This window comes from Mycteria americana, chromosome 1 (genome assembly GCF_035582795.1).
Source record: "Mycteria americana isolate JAX WOST 10 ecotype Jacksonville Zoo and Gardens chromosome 1, USCA_MyAme_1.0, whole genome shotgun sequence".
Classification (NCBI taxonomy): Eukaryota; Metazoa; Chordata; class Aves; order Ciconiiformes; family Ciconiidae; genus Mycteria; species Mycteria americana.
The window spans coordinates 86,722,734-86,744,564 of record NC_134365.1 but is presented as its reverse complement, the minus strand read 5'-3'; the positions used below and the strand labels follow the sequence as shown (position 1 = coordinate 86,744,564).

Here is a 21,831-nt window from a genome sequence, read left to right as displayed (position 1 = left end):
TCCTCCTTCCAAGACTCCTTTTTTTCAGGAAACCTTCTTTTTGGCACCAACTCTTCTTTTGAGAACACCAAGCCCACAATTTTCCCAGTCTAAATATTTTATGTGCTGAAACACAACATCAGCCTCCTAATCAGTGGTTCTGCCTTATATCTCTTTATTAAAAATGTATTAACTTTAGTCCAGGTGTTATCAAAATTCACAAGCAGCCCATACTGGCTGCAGCTAGCAAGTAGCAGGCTTCTGCCTGAGAGTTCAAAAGTGCCTCTGGGAGGTACTATCTCAAGAAATTATGCAAAATTCTCTTTATATAGAAGCTCCATTTCTGTACAGAGGTATAACTTTCAAAATGGAAGATACTGCACAGATTAATCAAACAAGAATTCTTTATTCTGACACCTCAAGGCAGTAAAATACAAGTATACAAAAAGTATATATGAAAGTGGCAGTGATAATGCAACTTGATGCAATCCTACAGAAATTGAATCCATCAGAGTGGACTGCTTCATCAATATACATTATCTGTAAAATACTGCACCATTTCAAAGAGGGAGCACTCAGGAAGAAAGTGTTTATACTCCAGGGAGGTACAACAGCCCCTAAACTGGTATCTTAAACTTCAGAGTAAGGCACCAATTGGCAAGTATGATCCTTGTTCTGTTTATCACATGTTGTGTGTAAGATAAGTGCAAGATGTACGTTAATGCGGCACCTTTGTCAGCTGGAGGAAACACAGACTTCATTTTCCTAGGCAGACCAATGAAAAGTACATGCCTAATTTTCCAGCTTCCCTCCATATCCCTTTGTGCTTCTTATTCATAATTCTATCCTGAAAAAATATTTTAAAAGCCACACTTACATAAAAAGAGTAAGCCAGAAACTATGCCAACTTACTGCTACAAAATGGAGAAGATCGAGACTCAGGTGAACAGACTAGTCCATATGTAACCCAGTATATCAGGATTTAGGCTCTACCACAAAAAGAGAACAATGCCCATCACATCAAATGGGAGTAACTGCAACTGGACACAAGCAAGAGACAAATTACAGCATGAAGAGACTGTGTAGGAAATTTCCAAAAGAAGTGATGGATTATGCCACAACATTTCTTATTGACCAGTTGAAATGACAGTTTGCAAACAATATTAGCTAAACAAACAGCTTTAGATGATCTTGGCTGAAGAAAGAAAACCTCGCATAACAGGGTAATAATGTGAAACTCTTCCCTTTCATTTAAAAGGGAAACAAACTGCTGTGATAAATAATCCAAGCAACATGCTTAGACTGTAAAGAGCTGCCTTGATTATTTTTGTTAATTAAACAAAAGACAAAATATACTTTTGTACAAGGCTGTAGGGTTTCAGGGATTCAGTTGTGCAGTGCAATTTACAGACTCCTGAGAAGTTGGTGGATTGAATGCTATGCCTGTTGAGACACACAGGTACTATGGCAAACAAGTTCCTCAAAAGTAATATTCCAGGCAGTTGTTCACTCTTGGGACTAAGGGGAGCTAATCTAGAATTTCTAGATCCAAAACTATTTTTGGGGCAGTTTATGGAGGCTTATTTGTCTGTATGAGAAATCCTGGATCTCTATTTGTTTTGCTGATAACCTGGACTGTCTTGTAGTTCTGTTGATAACTTGGCTACAGAAGGAATGTGCAAAAATAGACTTTTAAGTGATCACAATAGATAGGAAAGTGCCAAGTACTGAAAACAATACTTCCATTGTATTGTTTATTGTCCATAATCCAATAACCTTCCATTTTAGAGAGGGGAAGGATTCTCCTCCACAAGGGAGCCCTTTTCTAATGTGCACAGGAGCTGACTGTCCTGCATGAAGAACCAGGCAGAAAGTATTTAAAAATTTTAAAATACAAGCATAAGATAAGTAGCATTTTATGAATAATTTTCCTTTCAGAAAGGCTTAACTTTTAAAAACACATATGAATAGTCTGTTTCCCTTTTCACATTCACTTTGCTTACAAATGTCCTTACGTCTCCTTCCAAAGGATGTTCCCACTTCTTCCCAGTTCCAGTGCTGATCCTCTTTCCATCAATTTCTATACATATGGAATAAGTCAGGATATTAGAATTTTAAACCCTGAACCGAATCAGATTACAAAGAGAGTTGCCAGATTATTTTAGAAAGACATCAAGAATTGGACTGGCCAGATACAAACAAGCATTCCTTGCTTGTGCATCTGATGTCACAGCCCATAAGAATGAAAACATAGACATTCATACTCAAAGTTCAGTTTTGGCAGTATCTCTCTTCCAACAGAGCTGGCAGGGTTATTTTCCTGGCAGATAGCCAGGAAACAGGTAAAGGTCCTGACAGAGCGTGCTACAATATTCTGACATTTCCTTGCAGCGGTGAAATTCTGTGCCTGGGGCATAACCTTCTCGTTGCTTGATTTGCCTATTCACCTGGATGCGAGATTAAAAAAAAAAATAAAATGACTAGAAGGATTAAGACGACAGAAGTAAGAAAAATGTCATTGCTTTCTGTACTCAGAGATTATTCTGTTTAATTTATTAAGTAGTCCCCCATGTATTGTCTGTCTAAATTATAAGAAGGATAAAGAACTAGGGTGCAGTTCCACAGCAGCTCAAGTTGCCATGGTCACACTGTTGTCTTCACTCCCTCTTCCCCCATTTTCTTAATCTTTCCCTTATGTGAATGCAAGTGCTTGTGCACCTATGTGGTGGGCCAGTTCAAGGAATGAATCCACCTGAAAAAAAGCTATTTCTATAGAAGAAAAGTAATTCTTGGGAAGCCATATTAATTCTTCTCGTAAGATCACCACATGACCGCACAAGTGCAATAGAAGGGGTCAAAGAAACAGCATTTTTACTTTCATTAAACTGCTGTGGAACTGTATATAAGGAGAGAGATATATATGTATGTATGTATACATATATAAATGGGGAAAGAAGTAATTCTGCTACAAACAAGGCAAGAACAATTGCTTTAATAGTAGATTAATCCCAGCAATTTGAAGCACTGGAAGGCTCTTCAGAAACTTGGTAAGTATGGGAGAGGAAAGACACTCCAGCTCACCTTCACCAACATGTCAGCCACATGAGTGTCTTGGGAGTCCTCTGCAAATACAGAGGTGAGAGCCTCGATATACCAGGATCCACGCTTGGTGTTTCGCATGGCTGCAGTCCCTGGGAAGAAAGTGTGTATGATGAAGTTTCTGGGGAACACAGACAAATAAAACTTCCTTATGCCCTAACAATTAGGGCCTCTCCCCAGTACCTTTCAGACAAGCATATCCACAGATCATATCAGAGCATGTAGGCAGACGCAGCTTGAGATTTTCTTCCTTGTTTGCATCACTTTCCTCACAGCCTGTGGAATCTGACCATTCTTTCCCATCTCTTTGATCCACTCCCCGGTCCGTCTCATCTGAGGAAGCAATAAACAAGGATGGGGAGCGGGGAGAAGGGGGGGGGGGGGGGGGGGGGAGAAATTATCCTGAATTACTGGGTGTAGTTTTCCTGTACTTTCTTAGTTTGGGCTCTGGTCAGCAACCCCACAACTGCTGTCAAGCAGAAAGCTTTTGCATGAACTTTAGGCTTTTTCAGCTGTTTTTAAAACTCATCTGAAAGTTCTTCTGCACAAACTAATGCAGATACCAACAAGTGCTGAACCTGCTCAACCTAACGTGTTAGTCCGCATGCCAATTGATTTTTTTTCCCCTCTCCCTTCCTATGCAGATCATGGGATAACTCGAAAGCAAAGAAGTTTCTGATAGTTCTTCACCATGCATGGAAGGATTTGATGCCTAGACCTAAAAGTTTCTATTTTCCACTTCTACCTACCTTAGAAATGTCCAAAAATGCCTTGTCTAGTTTGCAATGCTAACTACCTACTTATTGCAGAACTCAAATGAGAGCTGAAACTTTAGTTGCTGTCTTGGTTTTGGCTGGGATAGCGTTAATTTTCTTCCTAGTAGTTAATATAGTGCTGTGCTTTGAATTTGGTATGAGAATAATGTTGATAACACAGGGATCTTTTAGTTGTTGCTAAGTAATGTTTACACTAGTCAAGGACTTTTCAGCTTCCCATGCTCTGCCAGGTGCACAAGAAGCTGGGAGGGGGCACAGCCAAGACAGGTGATCCAAACTGGCCAAAGGCCTATTCCATACCATACAATGTCATGCTCAGTATATAAACTGGGGGGAGTTGGCCAGGGGACAGCGATTGCTGCTCAGGGACTGGCTGGATGTCGGTTGGTGGGTGGTGAGCAGTTGCATCACTTGGTTTTTTGTTTTTCCCTGGGTTTTGTTCCTCTCTCTCTCTCTCTCATTATTTTCCTTTTCATTACAATTCTTTAAGTTATAATTATTTTATTTCAATTATTAAACTGTTCTTATCTCAGCCCATGAGTTTTCTTACTTGTGCTTTTCTGATACTCTCCCCCATCCCACCGGGAGGGGGGAGGGTGACCAAGCGGCTGCGTGGTGCTTAGTTGCTGACTGGGGCTAAATCACGACAGTTGCTAAGGTCTGCCTCCAAAACATCAAGAAAATATGGACCAAATATCTCACCTAGTTCTAAATCCTGCCTATAATATCACTTGTTTCAATAAAAAGCATAAATTGTGCAATAGTAAAATGCAAAATAATTTGACCCCAAACACGAGAGAGAGGAATCCAGTACATGGAGATTAGTTTAAAACCTGGAGAACATTTAATGTCCTTTCCAGAATTCATTAGTATATATTATGACAACTGTAGTTGTTCTCAATTGGTTGTTTACATGATGCAGAGTTTCCATTGTAACCTAGACTAACTGCTTTGTGGCAATAACTTTAATAGTCCAGCTATGTTTTAAGAAAAATAAAACTACATTTTACAGGTTTTCTATATAATTTTGCCCTTTTGTTGTAAGATAAGAATCTACTTTCTACTTACTTCCTAACAGCATGGGTCAGATTCTAGTCTTAGGAGGCATAAGTGTCCACTTCAGAAGCCTTCCTGTTATGATGGCTCTAGGTTTTTGTGGCCAAGTCATGCCTAAGAAATGCATTTGGATTTCTAACCCTTTTACAGGCAGTGGCACTGGTGGCATCTCATAATTATGCACAGGAAATGGTCAGTTCATAAGTCAGCAACATTGTTCTTTTCCTCCAAAATGAAAGCAGCAGTGGGAGGGGTGTGATTGTCCGACAGGCTAGATACAGCCTATATTAAGGCTCCATAGCCCAAAATTTCATTATTACTTCCATTAAGTTGCTTCATCATCTCTTTAAAGTATCAACGCAAATTTTTCCATTTTTAACCACACTTTTTTCATGTCTTTTATCACACTTCTCCAAATCCTTTTAGTTCTATATCTTCTTAAAAATCTAGTGTCCTGTTCACAGTGTAAGTTATTTCAGATAAGACTCAGGTAATTTTACAGTCAAGCTATACTATTCACACTGTCATCATCCCATAATGTATAAAGTAAAAACCTTTTTGATTAAAGCTTCAGAATTAGATGTCTTCCTCATGCATTTGTCTTCAAACACCATTCCAGTCAACTTACCAATGTAACTAAAAAGTGTAAAACACTAACCCTATCAGGCTATTCTTCTGCATACTTAACCTCTTAATTTATATCATCAATAACTGCCACCCAGATTGATCCCATCTGTTTAAATTTTACTGAAGCTCCCAGATTGCTGTTATCCCAATTGATTTAAATAACTGCTAACTACCTATTTGTCATTATTTACCACAGTTCTTCACTTTTCTGGATCAACTACTGTATTAAACACAGACGTTAAGCAGCTTCAAAGTCTCATTTTATGTCATAGTGAAATCTGACTGTTTGTCTTTTCCCATTGCTTTCTGTTGCCACTGGTTTTTGATCCATGCCTGTAGGTGCACTACTTCAGTTTTTTTAGTAGACTCCTGCCAAAGGCCCTTTGGAAATTAAGTAGACTGTACCAACTCTTCTTTATCGACATTTTTAATGTGTCATTAATAGAAGACAGATAAGGCCTATTACATAAACTTAGGGAAAAAGAATAACCTAAGCATTTCTCATTTTGTTTCAACTGGATCCAGCTAACTTGCATGGCATAGACTAACTACTAATCTAAAGTTGTCCACACTATTTATACAGTCTTTTAAATGATGCTTTAAAAAAAAAAAATTGTATTGGCTAGTCTAACCTTTGAATGCTAACATGAAAAGGTACACATTTTTGTTGACAGCTCAATTGCTTTGTAACTGGCTTTCCCCTCCAGCTATTAATCAAGGTTTAAGAGAGGTTAAAAAAGGCAGTTTTGTGCTTTTTTTTTTTTTTTTTTTAAATTAAAGAAAGATTTTTCCCTTTCAGTTGCTCAAGTCTCAATCCTTTGCCTACTGCAGTATCCCAGTTCTGCAGCATTTTACATAGCTTTCTTAACTGAAACCTTTTTGGGAATAGGAAGGCCAAGCCTGATTTGTTGATGTGAACAGACCCATTATGGTAACATTACCTAAAGTCAAATAAACCTAATTACCTAATTAGGTCAGCTGCCACTTCTGGCTTATTACACTTAGTTCCACACTGTTATGAGTCTGCACATTCACATTTGTTCAAGAGTATCTAAAGGTTCAATAACATAAGGAAAGCAATCACATTCCATTCATATTGTAAACATGCACGTTACAATATTTCCAAATGCTTAAAGGATCAAATATTTTTGATATCCAAAATAGTTCATGTAGACTCTAGGTTTTTCTCTGCATTAGGATTAAACACGAGTAGGTAACAGGTGAAGGAAACATTCTCTTGGCTAGAGGACAAACTATAAAACTCAGCTAAAAATGAAAAAGAAGGGAGACAATTGGAAGGAACAAGGGAAAAGAAGGGGGAAAAAGCACACACGCTAGAAAAACTTCTCTACCACAAGGGAAAAAACAAAGCTTTCTAAGACAGAACTTCTCTTTGGAGAATCTGCAGTTTCACAGCAATCTCAAAAAGTCCAAACACTTGAGGGAAAATTTGGTCATTAGCAGATCTGAAAGGTAGTTAGTTACAGTCGTGTTTAGTTACTAAAGGAGGGAAAATGAACAGCAGAATTAAAGAAAAATAGGAACAGAAAGCGTGGAAAAAGAACAAGTCTCTGAGAATCAAGAAAAGAATTCTATAACTACAATAGTATGTGGAAAAGGGTGTAAGGAAAGGTCATTTGGAGGAAAGCAGGATAAAGAAAAAAAAAAAGCAGCCTTGGAGCCTGATAGCTCAAGAGACAACAGCACCAGACACACAACACATCCTGGATCAAGAGAAAGACAGGACCTCAGACAAGACTCCAGTGCTAGTGTACCACTCCATGCTGTGCTGCAATTTGATGCACCATATGCCCCACTCCCCCTACTGCAGGCATAGCAAGAGAAAGCCTCAATATATGAGTGGCATATGATAGAGTTTTTTATGACTAAGGTGCTCTGGGGTCTGCAAGTCAATGCACACACCCCATGCAGAGCAAAAGACACTTACAGAGCAACAGATGCAGTGGCAGCAGCAGGGCAGAGGGAGGTGAATATGGGTCCCACTTACACCTGAGAGAAGCAAAGAGGAGAGTTGACAGCAAGTTGAATGTGAGGGTGTGTATGTGTGTAAAATGAGCCTTAATGGCATGCCAAATACATGGCTTTTAGTATTTCGGCACTCACCTCCCCGGCAGGCCTGAATAAAGAACATTTTGGGCTTATTCTGGAGATTTGGACAGTTTGCATTATCAAAGAGTCGGAAAGCCTCCTGCAACTGTGAGAAGAAACAAAATAAATATTCCTTCACTGCAGCCTTCTGTGAACCAAACCCAGTCTCACCTTGCCTCCATGTATTTTGTTTATTACCTCACCAGTCTTGATATTTTCTCCTTTATCTCCAAACTCACCGTGTGACAAACACATCCCTTCCCCCCAGCTCCTACTAGTTTGAGTTCACACACTCTACCTAGTACTTCTAGAGAACGAGAGAATTAAATAACTTCTCCTACCTGCCCTATTTCTATGCCATTTTTTATCTTACAGGCCTCTCATAGACAGACCCCTGCCCTTTTCTTCCCACAAGCCCTTATTTTTTCCTTTTTAAAAAATGTAAATCCTCAATCTCCCATCATTTCACCTTCTCTTTTTTATTTTTTAACTTTTTTTCCTCTTTTCATTGTTACTTTCCAAGATATAACTTACTACAACACATCACATCAGGACCCAGGAATATACCTGTAGTAGTTTGCCATCACTGCCATAAACCCCACCCTCCACACCATGGGAAAGTAAAGCTACAATACAGGAATCCACATCCCGGTGATCTGGCAGCTTAGAAAATCTCTCCAATGCATTCTGCATCTCCTGGAAGAGAGAAAAAAAAATGCTTTCCAGACTTGCACAGGGAAAGTGGGTCAACGTACAGGGAAAACACAAATGGCCCTCCTGTTATGAAATAAACCCTACGTACATCAAATTTACAGGACAAAAGACATGTATTCCATAAAAAAAAAAGTTCTTGTTCTTTTATGTAATATTCAGTCCTAAGTATAACATTGTGAAGTAGGAATCACTTAGGACATCTACATTTCTATATGGCCAACAGGGAGATGCAGCAAGTATCCGAGTTGGTATATATGGATTCAACATAGGAGAAATGAACTGATATCTTATAGAGGTTTTACATTGACACTTGAGTCTGGCTGGGATATTGGAGCAACTTAATAGGTAAATACTCTGGTGCTTCAGGTATTCGAACACTAGTGATCAAAACACAACAATCTAAAGTGGAAAACTTTAGGAACTCTGACAACATGGCAAGTGTAAAAGTCTTATAATGTTGCAAAAGCTGCCTTCTTGAACAAAACTCTCTTGAACAGGTTCTGTACTGCTTTGTTTCATGGGGATCTAAAAGGAATAAGAATAAATGAGGCTGGAGAAGACAGCAATTGCATTTTTAGGGAAAGAGAGTGGCTTGATTCAGTTAGTCATGGAACATTGCAATTTTCCTAAGTGAAGCACAGCCACTTCTCTAGCAAAGCAAAGACTGAAAGAGCGGAACTTAACTGCATAAATACTGGCAACTGACTCCCCATTAGTGAAAGGACATGAAAACATCACTTACACTTGCAAAGACTAGGTCAAATATTTGCAAAGTTTAACTTTCAGGATAGCAGACCACTGGAAAAGTCTAGATAGAGTAAACTGAAGACTTTATTCATTTGTGGTTTTAACACATATCCAGGTGTGGTCTAGAAATTCTTGCCCCTTGCACTACAAGGGGTCAGACTACAGTAGTGGTCCTTTGTGATCCTACTTTCCATCGTAAAGTCCTCTGCCTTCCAAGCTTCTTCATATTTGTCAGTATGCTAGCAGACATCATCCCATTTAGCCTTATTTTCTATTCCTAAGGGACCATTCACATCTTCTTGTTCAAGCTTAGTTACACCAAAGGGAACCTCTTAACATGTTTATGTAACAGTTACAAACTCTCATCCATACTGGTTGTGACGTACTGGGATCCATCCCCCTTACCTGTGCAGTTTGATCATGAAAGACAGTCACTTGATACCCAAGATGCTTAAAAAGCATCTCCAGGGAAGTACAGTCCACATCTCCCCCTGCACGATACTCCAAGTCCTTCTCACTGCTGAAATGGACGTTGCTGAGAATAAGTGCTAAGCCTCGGGGCTCTGATACCAGTTTATATGCCTGAGAAAAAGATTTAAAGTTGGTAAATTTAGAACTACACAAGGAAATAATAAAGTGTTAGAGAAGAACAGCAATCCCTACACACCAGCTTGATATAATATGCAGGATTTCTCGATTGAGAAGGCACAAAAACAGCAGGTCAAATTTTTGAAAAATTTTTTTTTTTTAATAAATAAAACAAATGTTTGTATTGCAAAGCATCCCAAAGACAACTGTATTTGCAAGTGTCCACAACTGATGATCCTACAAGACTATTATTAAGATGTTATACGAGCGTGCCTTATTTCTCATTTTAAAAGAAACACAGCTTATACATTTCAAACTGTGAATTAGGTCTTGCTAACTTTTTTCCCTTTCCCCACCCTCACCCCAGCACAGCCCCACATATTTCTGTCATCTCCATCAAAGGTCTTAGGGCAACACTATGTAAAATTTAGCTAACATTTCTTAACTGCTGTTGGGAGCAGATAGATATGTAAAATAGCAACTGAGTGCAATTTTAACAGCACGGGACTGTCAGTCACTGATCCTGAAAGTGATGTGGCTGGCAAAAAAGGTTAACAGGGAGTGAACTAATTTAAGAGGGGTGTCTTCAAAGTAAGTACCCTCTCTGCTCCTCCCACTCTAACAACAACAAATCAATAGTAAATCAGTTACTAACACTCCTGTAAATTGGAAGTGAAATTTAATATCAAAGGAGCATATAAAAAAGGGTGTATCCAGGAGCAGATGTAAAAGGAGGTAAGCCAAGCTCACACTGATGCTGTCTAATTAGGTCTCCCCAATAGACAGTTAAAAAAAAAAAATCTGTTTTGCTGTACGCAGAGCCTGTGACAGAAGTGTTGTGTTAGCACATTATGTAACCCTAGTAAAGTGTCTGCCCCATTACACGAAATGATTTTTTTTTTCCCTTAAGCTCACCCCACCACAACCTAAGCTTTACAAACAGAATAAACAGAAAGTAATTAGACTACCTACATAAGTTCTAACGCTGCAGAAGAAGAACAGAAATTCAAGTTGTTCTACCCAGTACTACCCAGCACAAGTCTTGATCTGGTTCTTGAGCCTAAGGAGAGACTGTTCTGGTACAAGATGGCAATTAAACCAGCCAAGACTGTTACTACTAGTTGAAACACAGTTCTAGAATCTTACAGTCATTTGCAGAGTGTGTTATCACACAGAAGGAGATGAGGATGCAGACAAATAAATATGAGGCAGTAATACTGACAGCTTACACAGCAACAGAACAGAATGCATTTCACAAAGCTCTTAATGAACAAAAAACAGAGGCAGAGATTTGTATAGAGTTACAGAACTTCTCAGAATTTCTTGACACTTGCAAATGAGAACTACATCAAATCAAACATGACTGGTAACATCTTTCAGTTACACAAATAGCACAACACTGATCTGCATCCCAATGAAGCATGCGTTTAGCTCAGTTTTAAGTAGCGCATATTCAGTTGGTATATCCAAACACCTCACATCTTTCACATCCTAAGGAGATTTTGTCTGTCACCTATTTACCAAGTGCTGATGATCATGATAAAATTCAGGAGTGCAGTACTTCACTGGAGGAATCAAGGGACCATCTCCATTATCCAAGGAATGTTCCATTGGTTCTGTGCAAAACAAACATATCAATAACAATAAAAAATTCCAGCTACAAAGTCTCTGCATTAAGGTAGTAACCTGCAAATTCTGAAGTATGTGGTCTTAGGCGTATTCTTGTATTATACTATTCATACCTCTAAAAGTTCTGCTTGATCAGGGACTACAGACACACAATGAAACAGCAGAAAAAACAAAAGTACTGGAATGGTATACTTATTTTTTTATAATTTTAATTGGCAACTTTTTTTTTGTCTTGTATGTGGGTTAGCCTTATCTAAGGCCTAGTAAATTTGGTTCTACACAGTATGAAAACAGAATTCTCATCTAAAATTAGAGCCGTGTGCTTTCTGTCATTTGTTACAATATGTTACTCCTTTTACAGTTAGGCTGACAAACCATTGCTAGAAATATTCAAATAGAATAGTGTTTTTCCTTTCATAAAAGGCCTCCCATGCTCACTGAATACAATTATTTACTTTTTGCTGAACACATGCATAAGTTATCAAATTAGACATTTCTAACTTCCATAAAGTGCAATGACCTTTTTTGTTTATCTGCCTCTGAACAAACCTTTCCTCTGGATAACAGCAGATGAGGGCAATGATAATCAACTATTTGCCATTTGCAGACAAACACTCACTCTGCTGTGCCAAAGAAACGGAGCTAATAACATTCATAATCTCCTTTGAAATCCTTTTTCAGCCTTTTGAGACATGGCTTTCCTGGTGGGAGGAACATATGCTCTACAAAACCAAAACAACCCAACCCTAAAACCTTTGCACCTAAATAAAAAAAAAAAAAAGTGTTCAAAATCTAAACACTTGTTCTTTAACACCAGAGAGAGCTCCTAGTAACCAGCACACAGTTAAAGCTGTGGTTAGGGAACATGAGTACTCCAGGCATTACCAGAGGCAACATGAAAACTAGCAAGGAGATTCATTCCAACAACTAGTTCCCTGATCTAAGTCACAAATGCTTGCTAAAGAAAAGCTCATTTGCTGCACTCAACAGAAACTACAGAAATCTATGTTGGACCCATGAAACATATATAAGGCCTTGTACTTAAACTTAACTTGCTAAGAAGGAAGTCTAAGTTAAGGAATGCTGCCCCAAATCAGTATCTTTTCACAGCTCTAGTTCAATTAAACTCTATTACAAATCTTAAACAAAGACAAAAATCTTTGAAAAATCTAAAATTTTTCTGACATGTACCGTTTAAACAACAAAGTTTCCTGTAAGAATAAATGAAGCTGACTAGAAACTGATGACTAGAAACTGGTCTCTCTCTTCCAATATGCTATTTCACTTTCATTTTCTAGCATAATTCTGCCTCCTGGATCTGATCATAATATAGTCCTTTCACTGTCAAGTCTGTACTCCTGGGATGAGCAAAGTGGTGGCAAGCTTATTTCCAGAATTGAGTTAAGAGAGTATTAAGAAATTAGAAGTAACCAACCAGATAGCCAATCAAGTATTCATGATGTCATGTGTGACTCACCAATCCAGCGCGGTCTCTTTGAATTACATGATTCACTGGCAGGGAATGAAAGATTTGATCCATAACAGTGTTCAAGCTACAAGACATACAATAAATCCATGAAAAAGAGTAGCATAAAACAGCTATTTTTTTTCTCTACGGTAAAGCCTGTACGTATCATGGAACAAAGATACATGTATTCACATACACATATATATGACTTAAAAAATAATACTATGGTTCACACCCAAATGAAACATCATGACAAGATAGCGGCAGCACCTTCTGTCAATACAAAATTCCTTCCCTTCTTTGCACATCTCTACTTCTACCCCAATCCCCAGTTTGGAAACCTTACATTTTTGCCAAAACTTGATTTGTCCAGTGATTCCTATCTTTTTGTTTGCTTTCAAGATTTCATTGTTTGTATAGTAAAGCACAATTGAAAACAAAAAAATTAGAAAGGGTAGTCTAATAAATCCTACATTTTAATAAGCGAACATGTCTGCTCAAAAATATCTGGTCTTCCTTTCTTCATATAAAATGTTTACTGTGAGATTCCATGCTTGTCAATGCACTGAGAATATTGAATCTTTATTAAATTCTTCCTTTAGTCCAATGCTGACAACTGCAGATAGTGAAAAGGTGAAAATAAAAATAACAAAAGAAAGAAAGAAGAGTCCCTCTCTCCTCAACAGACAAGACTAGCTTTTAGTAGCTTTCTACTCAGAGAATCACTGAACACTAAATTAAAAGATTTCAGAGAAAATATTTTCTTTGCAGCTTTTGGGTTCTTGATGACACACCAATTAAGAACATGTTGGATGTAAGAACATCCAGGAACCTTGTGCAGTTCAACAAAGAGAAGTACAAAGTCCTGCACCGGGGGAAGAACAACCCCATGCACCAATATATGGTAGGGGCCACCCAGCTGGGAAGCAGCTTGGCAGAAAAGGACTTGGGGGTTCTGGTGGACACCAAGTTGAACATGAGCCAGCAATGTGCCTTTGTAGCAAACAAGGCCAATGGTATCCTGGGCTGCATTAGGAGGAGTGTTGCCAGCGGGTCAAGGGAGATGATCCTTCCTCTACTCAGCTCTGTCAAGGCTGCATCTGGAGTCTTGTGTCCAGTTCTGAGCTCCTCTGTACAAGAGAGATATGGACATACTGGAGAGAGTCCAATAGCGGGCCACAAAGATGATGAAGGGACTAGAGCACCTCAGATACAAGGAAAGGCTGAGAGAGCTGGGACTGTTCAGCCTGGAGAAGAGAAGGCTCAGGGGGATCTTATCAGGTGTTTATACCTTTAGAGAGGGTGCAAAGAGGACAGAGCCAGGCTCTTTTCAGTGGTGCCCAGTGACAAGACAAGAGGCAATGGGCAGGTAGTGAAACACAAGGAGACTCCATCTGAACATCAGGAAACACAGTATTACTGGGAGTGTGACTGAGCACTGGAGCAGGTTGCCCTGAGAGGTTGCGGAGTCTCCATCCTTGGAGATATTCAGAAGCCATATGGATGTGGTCCTGGGCAACCTGCTCAAGGTGACCCTGCTTGAGCAGGGTAGTTGGACCAGGTGACCTCCAGAGGTTCCTTCCAACCTCAACCATTCTGTGAATCTGTGTTAAAATTCTCTTCTTCCCAAATTTCTTCCCCTCTGCTTTTACTAAGGCTACTACAAGTTTCAATTTGCAACGAAAATCCATCCTGTCCTTTGTAAACAATTTTTTTTTTCCATTTGTAAAAGATCACTTTGTGCCCAAACCCAATCTGAAATGCAGCCCATCCATTTTATTTTTTTAAAACTGTTGTACCCTTGCAATCCCACGGCTCAGGTTGGATGTCGTCTTCAAGATGATTGCCTCCAGATGCTGCTGTTTGGTTTCTCGTAGAGCTTCACAGAAGGCTGAGAAGGCATTAGGGCCTCTCTTGGGCAGCAAATTGAGGAATTCCACATTTTGGTTGAAGCTCCCAGACTTGGCCTAGATCCAGAGAAAAAACAAAATCCACACTCAAAGTAACACCCCAACACAATTCATTTTGAATTAAGCTTTAGAACAATTCAACTGTTTTCCTTCACGTAAATGTTTTATCACTGTGCTTAGCTGTGCTGGATCCATTTTTATAGCTTTTCCTAGTTGATTTCAATCCCACTCCTCTGTTGCTATTAGCTCAAGGGGGAGAGTATATGACAACACAGCAAGTCAACAATTCATACATTACCACACACATTAATACACCCTCTTCTCTTTAAACTTTTACTTCTAGTTACTGTTGGAACAGCATCTGTTTCCCCTCGTTGAATATACGAAGTCCAGAATATGTTTTCATTACTGCCCAATGGTTTATGGTCTCATGCACCAATAATGCAAATCCCTCAGAAAGCGTTAAGTAAAATACTTATTTTACACAGTCAATTCCAAAAGGATACTACATATGTATAGACTGTAACATTTACACCAATGAAGAAATATATAGTAGTATGTGAGAAAAAGTAACAACTAAAATTAAATTAATGTATCTGTAAAACAGTCCCTGGAAGTTCTAACTGTTTGAATATTAACGGGACATTTGCCAACAAACTGTATAATTTATACAATAATAGCCTTCTCTGTGAAATCTAAACCACACCGAAACATCATGTACTAAATATTGGGTATCAAAAATAAATTTTATCAATTCCATGGAATTCGTGCTATATTTTTTGAATTACCACTTAGATCCAAGATCTCTTCTTTTGGTGGATGATGAGAAATGGTTGGTGAGTTACACAGAATCAGGGCCTAACACTACGTTTGCAATCACAGGAAAATCAGAAAAAACGCCTCGAGTCATATGTGTAAGTCCTCTACAGAAGATTTCACATCATCTGGTTTCTTTCATAAAATTCATCAAGCTTGGTGTTAAAAGTAGTTTGGCTTTTGTCCCATCATGTTGTTTGGAAAGATGTTGCAAAATCTTGTTGAATCAATGCTTATGAACCTATTTTGAAATTTCAGACCTATGTTCATTCATGACTGACTAATAGCATTTATTTTTGTATCAACAATGTCCCTTGACTTCAGTGTTCTCCTGTCCCTTCCCTTATTTACAAAACTTCTTTCTATAAATTGGTCTCCGTTTGCTATAGTAAACAAGCCACTTTCAGCCTCCTCATAAATTGCCTCTTTCCCTTGACAATGCAAGTACCCTTTCCTATTCCCACAGAAACCTCAACTTTCAGAGCACTGTTGACTAGAACTGTATACAGTCATCTCACCTGTGCCTTTCCAGAAGTATGAAAATACTTGCCCCTTTCTCCTGGTAACACTTCTCCATTAGTCTGTAGAAGATAACCAGCTCCATATACTTGTATCTTGCTGTAAGCCCACTGAATTTTATTTTACCTAATAAGTAAATTGACAGCTGATATTCTAAAGTACCTACTAACTGTTTCTTCCTTTCTAGTAGACCTGCAGGTTAGGATCGTTAATCTTCTTCACTCTGTATGTCTTCATAGCCTATGACTCTAAGCCATAAATCATAATTAAGAACACAAGCTGACCTCAAGAGGTGGATCTTAAGTTTTATTGAAAAGTTAAGAAATTTCCATAATGTTCATATTCTGCACTTTGTATGTACAGTAGTCAGCTTTTGGCAGACTTCTTCATTAATGCTTCCTCAAGTACCCAAAGTGCTGTACCTCCTCATGTAACTTCCACATCAACACCACATTTAGGCTATACTAAATAATGTTCAGCAAACATTCAGAAGTAAAACTTTCATAAGACAGGCTTCTTTCATTTTATTTTCTAATACATCCTTAATTTATTTTTGTACCCTCACAGATGAGTTGATTATCTGCAAAACAGGAACTGGTTGCACAATAAACTCTGAATTCCTGTCAAAATCCCATAGTATTAGTCTTCTTATTGAGCCTGAATATACATGCAGAATCTGTGGAAAGAGCATATATTGACAAACATCCTAATCAAATTTATGTCACTTTGTCAAAGCCAGTGATCCCTTCATTACTGTCTAGTGATCAACACAGAGCATTTAAATCTCCATATCTACATGATCTGAGTCTTCAATTACAGTACAGAGTATTCAACTTGTTTAAAAAGCAAGAGAAAGCTCTTGCTACGTATCTGCAATTTCAAAGGTCCATCCTAGAGCTCTGGAATAACATCTGATGCTCTGACAAGAAGGCACTAATGAAGTGGACTTTGGACTTCATCTTAAAAATGGCTGTTTCCACTGTCCCACTTTATTTCCACTATCATTTTTGCTCTGTGTTTGAAATCCCTCTCTTCTGGGCCTTCATTTAGGTAATTATATGTACATCATCTTCGCTACACAATAAACACAATTTTTTTTTATTCTTTCTTAAAAGTGTATATAATTGAAAAAACTCAAATTTTTTAGTATCTTTCTGAATGACCTAATTTAAATTCATTCCTGTCAGTTCTTACTCTCTCTCCTCATTTTGGAGATCAAAGGAAGCTGCTCCTATTTATTAATTATTCTCCAGTGAACACCTATAAACTCTTCACTTCTCATATTCCTTGTGAGCTCCTCATCCAGCTCAACCACCTTTGTCTTCAGTGGCTCCTCCTGCAACGTCCTCCCCTCCCACCTTTTTCTTACTTGTGGTAAAGTTTCAGTACTGGTTAGCACCTCACACTTAAACAAATTTCATCCTTCCTTCCTCTCCAAGCTCCTCGATTTATTTCACTTTCCTTAGATTACAAAAGTTTATTTAAGTGAAGTGCTCTATTTCCAGAACCAATTTGTTTATTCTTCTATTCAGTTTAAATCAAACCAACAGGATGAGTATAGTTGTTGTGTTTTTAAGACAAGATTATTTAAAACTATCAACTATTATAGCTATTGATAACTATTTATCCAGATCTTCTTGATTTCCTGACTTTTTGGGGGAGCAGGGAGATATATAGAACCAGTCAGTTACAATACCCAGGAAAACCTACATTCTATCGTCAGACACAGTGGCATTTGTCTCCTCCTATTTCCACTAAGGTACCTGATAATTAGCGTCACAATACATTTTCAAGAATAGGCTACCTAACAGCACTCCCAAGACCTTTGTTCACATTTAAGCCAGAGAGTAGAAGACTTACAAATTCACAGACTTACTATAGAAAAATGAAAGGTAAGACAAAGTGTTTTTGACTCAAGTGATCTTTTTTTAAATGCACATTACTTTTTGCTTATCTATAGCACTGTTATGACTAGTACTATCCTGCAAACATTCCCTTCACTTCAATCCTTCTACTGCAATGCATATTTTGCAGTACTACTGTTCCAGTTGTGAATGCTTTCCTCCTATCCCTGCCATATTTCTATTTTTGCTGCAATTTCCAGATTCATACCCTGCAACAGTAGTTCAAATCAGTTTGTTCTCTTGCTCAGGCTGCTATTACTATTTATATACATTTAAGCTCTTAGTTATGTGTGTATGTTGTATTAGGCACAATTTTTCCACTAAGCTATTACTATTTACCTGACTTATCAACCATAACACCTTTCTCCTTACTGACAATCCATTACTAAGTATTGTTGCATCTCCTTTTACTCAATTATACCTGTAAGGGAAGATTAGCTTAGTCTTCTTCCCTTCTGCCTCAGTTTAAAACTTCTTAACTACAGCAGCATTTTCCCAAAAAGATTATTTTCTCTGGCATTATCCTACCTTTGTGAGGGCTTTTTTCCTTTCTTTTTTTTCTTCCTTTTCTTCCCCTCTCCCACCCGTTCAGTGACTAACTGCAGGCCAGCCACTGAACATCCCTGCTAACCACCTATATACTTCAGCAGTGTCGTTGTTTAATCCCAGTGGGCTGCTAAGCATCACACAGCTGCTCAGTCACTCCTTCTCAGCGGGATGGCAGGGAGAATTGGAAGGGTAAAAGTGAGAAAACTCGTGGGTTGAGATAAAGACAGTTTAATAGGTAAAGCAAAAGCCATGCACGCAAGCAAAGCAAAACAAGGAATTCATTCACTGCTTCCCATCAGCAGGCAGATGTTCAGCCATGTCCAGGAAAGCAAGGCTCCATCACGCATAACAGTTACTTGGGAAGACAAACGTCGTAACTCCAACTGTCCCCCCTCACTACTTCTTCCCCCAGCTTTATTGCTGAGCATTATGTCATATGGTATGGAATATCCTTTTGGTCAGTTGGGGTCAGCTGTCCCAGCTGCATCCCCTCACAACTTCTTGAGCACCCCCAGCCTACTCGCTGGTGGGGTGGTGTGAGGAGCACAAAAGGCCTTGACTCTGTGTAAGCACTGCTCAGCAATAAGGAAAACATCTCTGTATTATCAACACTGTTTTCATTATAAATCCAAAATATAGCTCCATACAAGCTATTATGAAGAAATTAACTCTATCTCAACCAAAACCAGTACAATCAATTCTTGATTCATTCTCTGACTTTCACTGTCTTCCTGTATCTTTGTCCTCTTTCACTACGGATTAGAGCTATTTCAGGTGAGACTGCCTGCATCTCCCACAGCTTAGCACAGGTATCCTTGACAGGTCCCATGAGAAATTTCACACTGACACACAATGAGGCAAAATTCATCAGGAAGTTATTTCCCCATTGCTTTCAAAAACCTTATCAGTCTCAGCTTCATACCTCCTGCACTTGTGCCCAGCAAATAGCTCATAATTCTATTTTTCAGCATCTGTTCTTATGACAGAACCATCAACCTTACTAAGGGACTAAGAAGTCCCTCAGTTGCTTACTTAAGTCTTGAGATGCACTTGATGTGCATCTTCAGTCATTTCCTTTCCAGCTTGCTTTCTCTTTGAAGACCTGTATCTCCATCCTGCACAGTCTTCAGTGCATTACCATACCTCTGGGAGCAATCCCAAGCTATTTCCAATAACTTCTCTTCATAGTACCCACTGCTCAGGGTAAGTGACAAAAGCCCACAAACAGCATTTGTCATCTGAGATTAAGTCTTGGATCATGTCAGGTTCTTCACACAATTTACAAAAACACCTATGAAATACAAATTCTTCAAGCGAAAGGTGCACAAGTGCCACAACAAGCTGACTTACAATATATTCATTTATTTATTTTCACAGTATTCTTTTGGAAATAGGTATTATTCCTACTTTTACAAATGGGGGAAAAGGAAAGACATAAAATGACAACAAAAGACTGAAAGATACCACCAGACTCATGAAGCGCTGCCTGCTGCAACTACATACCAGCATGCAGCAGAGCCAACCATTTAGTATGTCTCAGACAAAACCCATATTGCCAAAAGCAGCTTACAGTTCTCCTACATGTTGTAAGCAAACCCCACACTACTTTGCCATACGTAATCACATTAAAATATGCAGGTAACACACACATGAGTTTTACCGTGCTGCCACTGCCAAGGACGACACTGAGCTTAGTTAGAAATAAAGCTCAGGGTGCAATCGAGTATAACCTGCGTACCTGTATCATTTCCATCATCTCCATGGTGATGATGTCCTTCTCTATCATATGCTCCATCAATTCTTTTAAAACCAGCTGTTTCGCCAGCATCACTCGGTTCTTCTTTAGCGCTTCCTGGTGACATCGCTGCATGCCGCACGCAACCAACATCCTGGCAGGAGAGGGGAGACCAAAGCCAAACTCAACGGCAAGAGCCACCCTTACCCCTCCTGACTTTCTGCTCAGGAAGAAGACGACCGTCTCGGCGGGCAGCCGCCGCCTGACAACGGGCGGAAGAGGCCTCCACCGCCCGCCCCACCAGGGATCGGCGAAGGGCGCGCTCCGCGCCACCCCCCGCTCCCGAGGCCGCAGGGGCCAGGCGGCGGCAGGCCGCAGGCCGGTGCGGGGCGCTGAGCGCTCTCCCGGGACGAGCTCCCGCCAAACGGCCCGCGCCGCTCCCGCCACCCACCCCTCGCTCCGCCCCGCGCGCACGCGCACGCCTTCCTTCCCGGCAGCCCCAGCGATTCAAACCGCGAGACCCGCTTCCTCCAGTCACGTGGCTGAGCCTGGGACCCGCACCACAGCCCCCCCCCTTTGCGAAAGCTAAATAAAACAAGCGTCAGCCGTCACCTGTCGCGCCGCATGCGCAGCCGGGCCTTCCCGAAAGGGTTCGCAGCGCGGAAGAGGTTTCGTGTCTCTTCCGGCCTGGGCTCGGCCGCGGGGGGGGGGGGGGCTTCTCCCGTGGCCTGTCAGCGCGTGCCGGCCGCGCCCCGCCCCGCCCGGCCCCCGCCGTGCGCGGGCCCCCGGGGGGCAGGGCGGAGGCGTGGAGGCCGAGTCATGACAGAGGGGATCGCGGTCTGGCACATCAGAGTAGTGGGGGGGGGGGGATTCTGCGAGCAGGTAGAATTAACAGGTACGCAGCTTGCCTTGCAAACATACCGGTTCTGGAAATTGTTTTTAGAGTTTTTTGTGACGTGTGTTTTGTTGACGTACGTTTCAGCTGAAATCACAAAAGGGCTCAAGTAACGTTCAGTAATTGAAAGGGAGGAAAGGGAGCACACAGAACATGCAGAGCACACGTGAAATATGAAGGGAAAGGCAAGTGAGCATCCTTTCAGCAGAAGCAAATTTACAGCTGTTGTCATGTAAAGCTGCCAATAGTTGTTCCTTGGTGCACGGGAGTTTCACATGCTAAAACTTAACACAAGTCCGAAGGCTTGAATAACCCTTAACAGATGCTGAAGACAAAATCCTAGTGATCATAGCTGGTGACATTTTTTTATCTTTGTTTTGGCTAGTTTTTGTCTGTGATGGTCACCTGAATTTCTTCCTGACTTCTGGCAGTTTGGTGCACTCAGAAAGGTCCTGGCTTGCCCAGCTTAGACCCAAAGTTTCTGTTCCTGCGTGGTACACCTGTACTGCTTTTATTCAGGTTTGTTCTTTTGTGCTTGCAGCTACAGGAAGAAGATGCAAGAAATGATTGGCTTTAAAAAAATCACATTGCCTCTATCGGCAAATTTGTGTCTCATAATACTTTTATGATAGAGGTATCATAGCTGCTTCATCATTAAAGATATTAAAGTGATTCAGCTGTAGATTTAGAAACGGAACTCCTCTCCTTTTT

General features: G+C 40.0%; 1 protein-coding gene across 3 annotated transcripts; it reads right to left on the bottom strand.

Moving 5' to 3' along the window:
- Positions 1 to 206: 206 nt before the first annotated feature.
- CASP2 (caspase 2) lies at positions 207 to 20,924 on the bottom strand. 3 transcript variants are annotated; one of them, XM_075510316.1, is made up of 12 exons: positions 20,838 to 20,924; positions 20,229 to 20,379; positions 14,592 to 14,759; positions 12,802 to 12,877; positions 11,217 to 11,311; positions 9,513 to 9,689; positions 8,214 to 8,342; positions 7,662 to 7,752; positions 3,262 to 3,411; positions 3,061 to 3,170; positions 2,244 to 2,426; positions 207 to 2,059 (listed from the first exon to the last, which is right to left on the bottom strand). In XM_075510316.1, the coding sequence occupies exons 1-11, from the start codon at positions 20,849 to 20,851 to the stop codon at positions 2,292 to 2,294; spliced, it is 1,296 nt and encodes a 431-aa protein (XP_075366431.1). In that variant the 5' UTR covers positions 20,852 to 20,924; the 3' UTR covers positions 207 to 2,059; positions 2,244 to 2,291. The 3 variants fall into 3 exon arrangements, with proteins under 3 accessions (XP_075366431.1, XP_075366423.1, XP_075366440.1); XM_075510308.1 differs by having other exon boundaries at positions 208 to 2,426; XM_075510325.1 differs by lacking the exons at positions 207 to 2,059; positions 2,244 to 2,426 and adding an exon at positions 7,486 to 7,547 and having other exon boundaries at positions 3,056 to 3,170.
- Between the last annotated feature and the right edge of the window lie 907 nt (positions 20,925 to 21,831).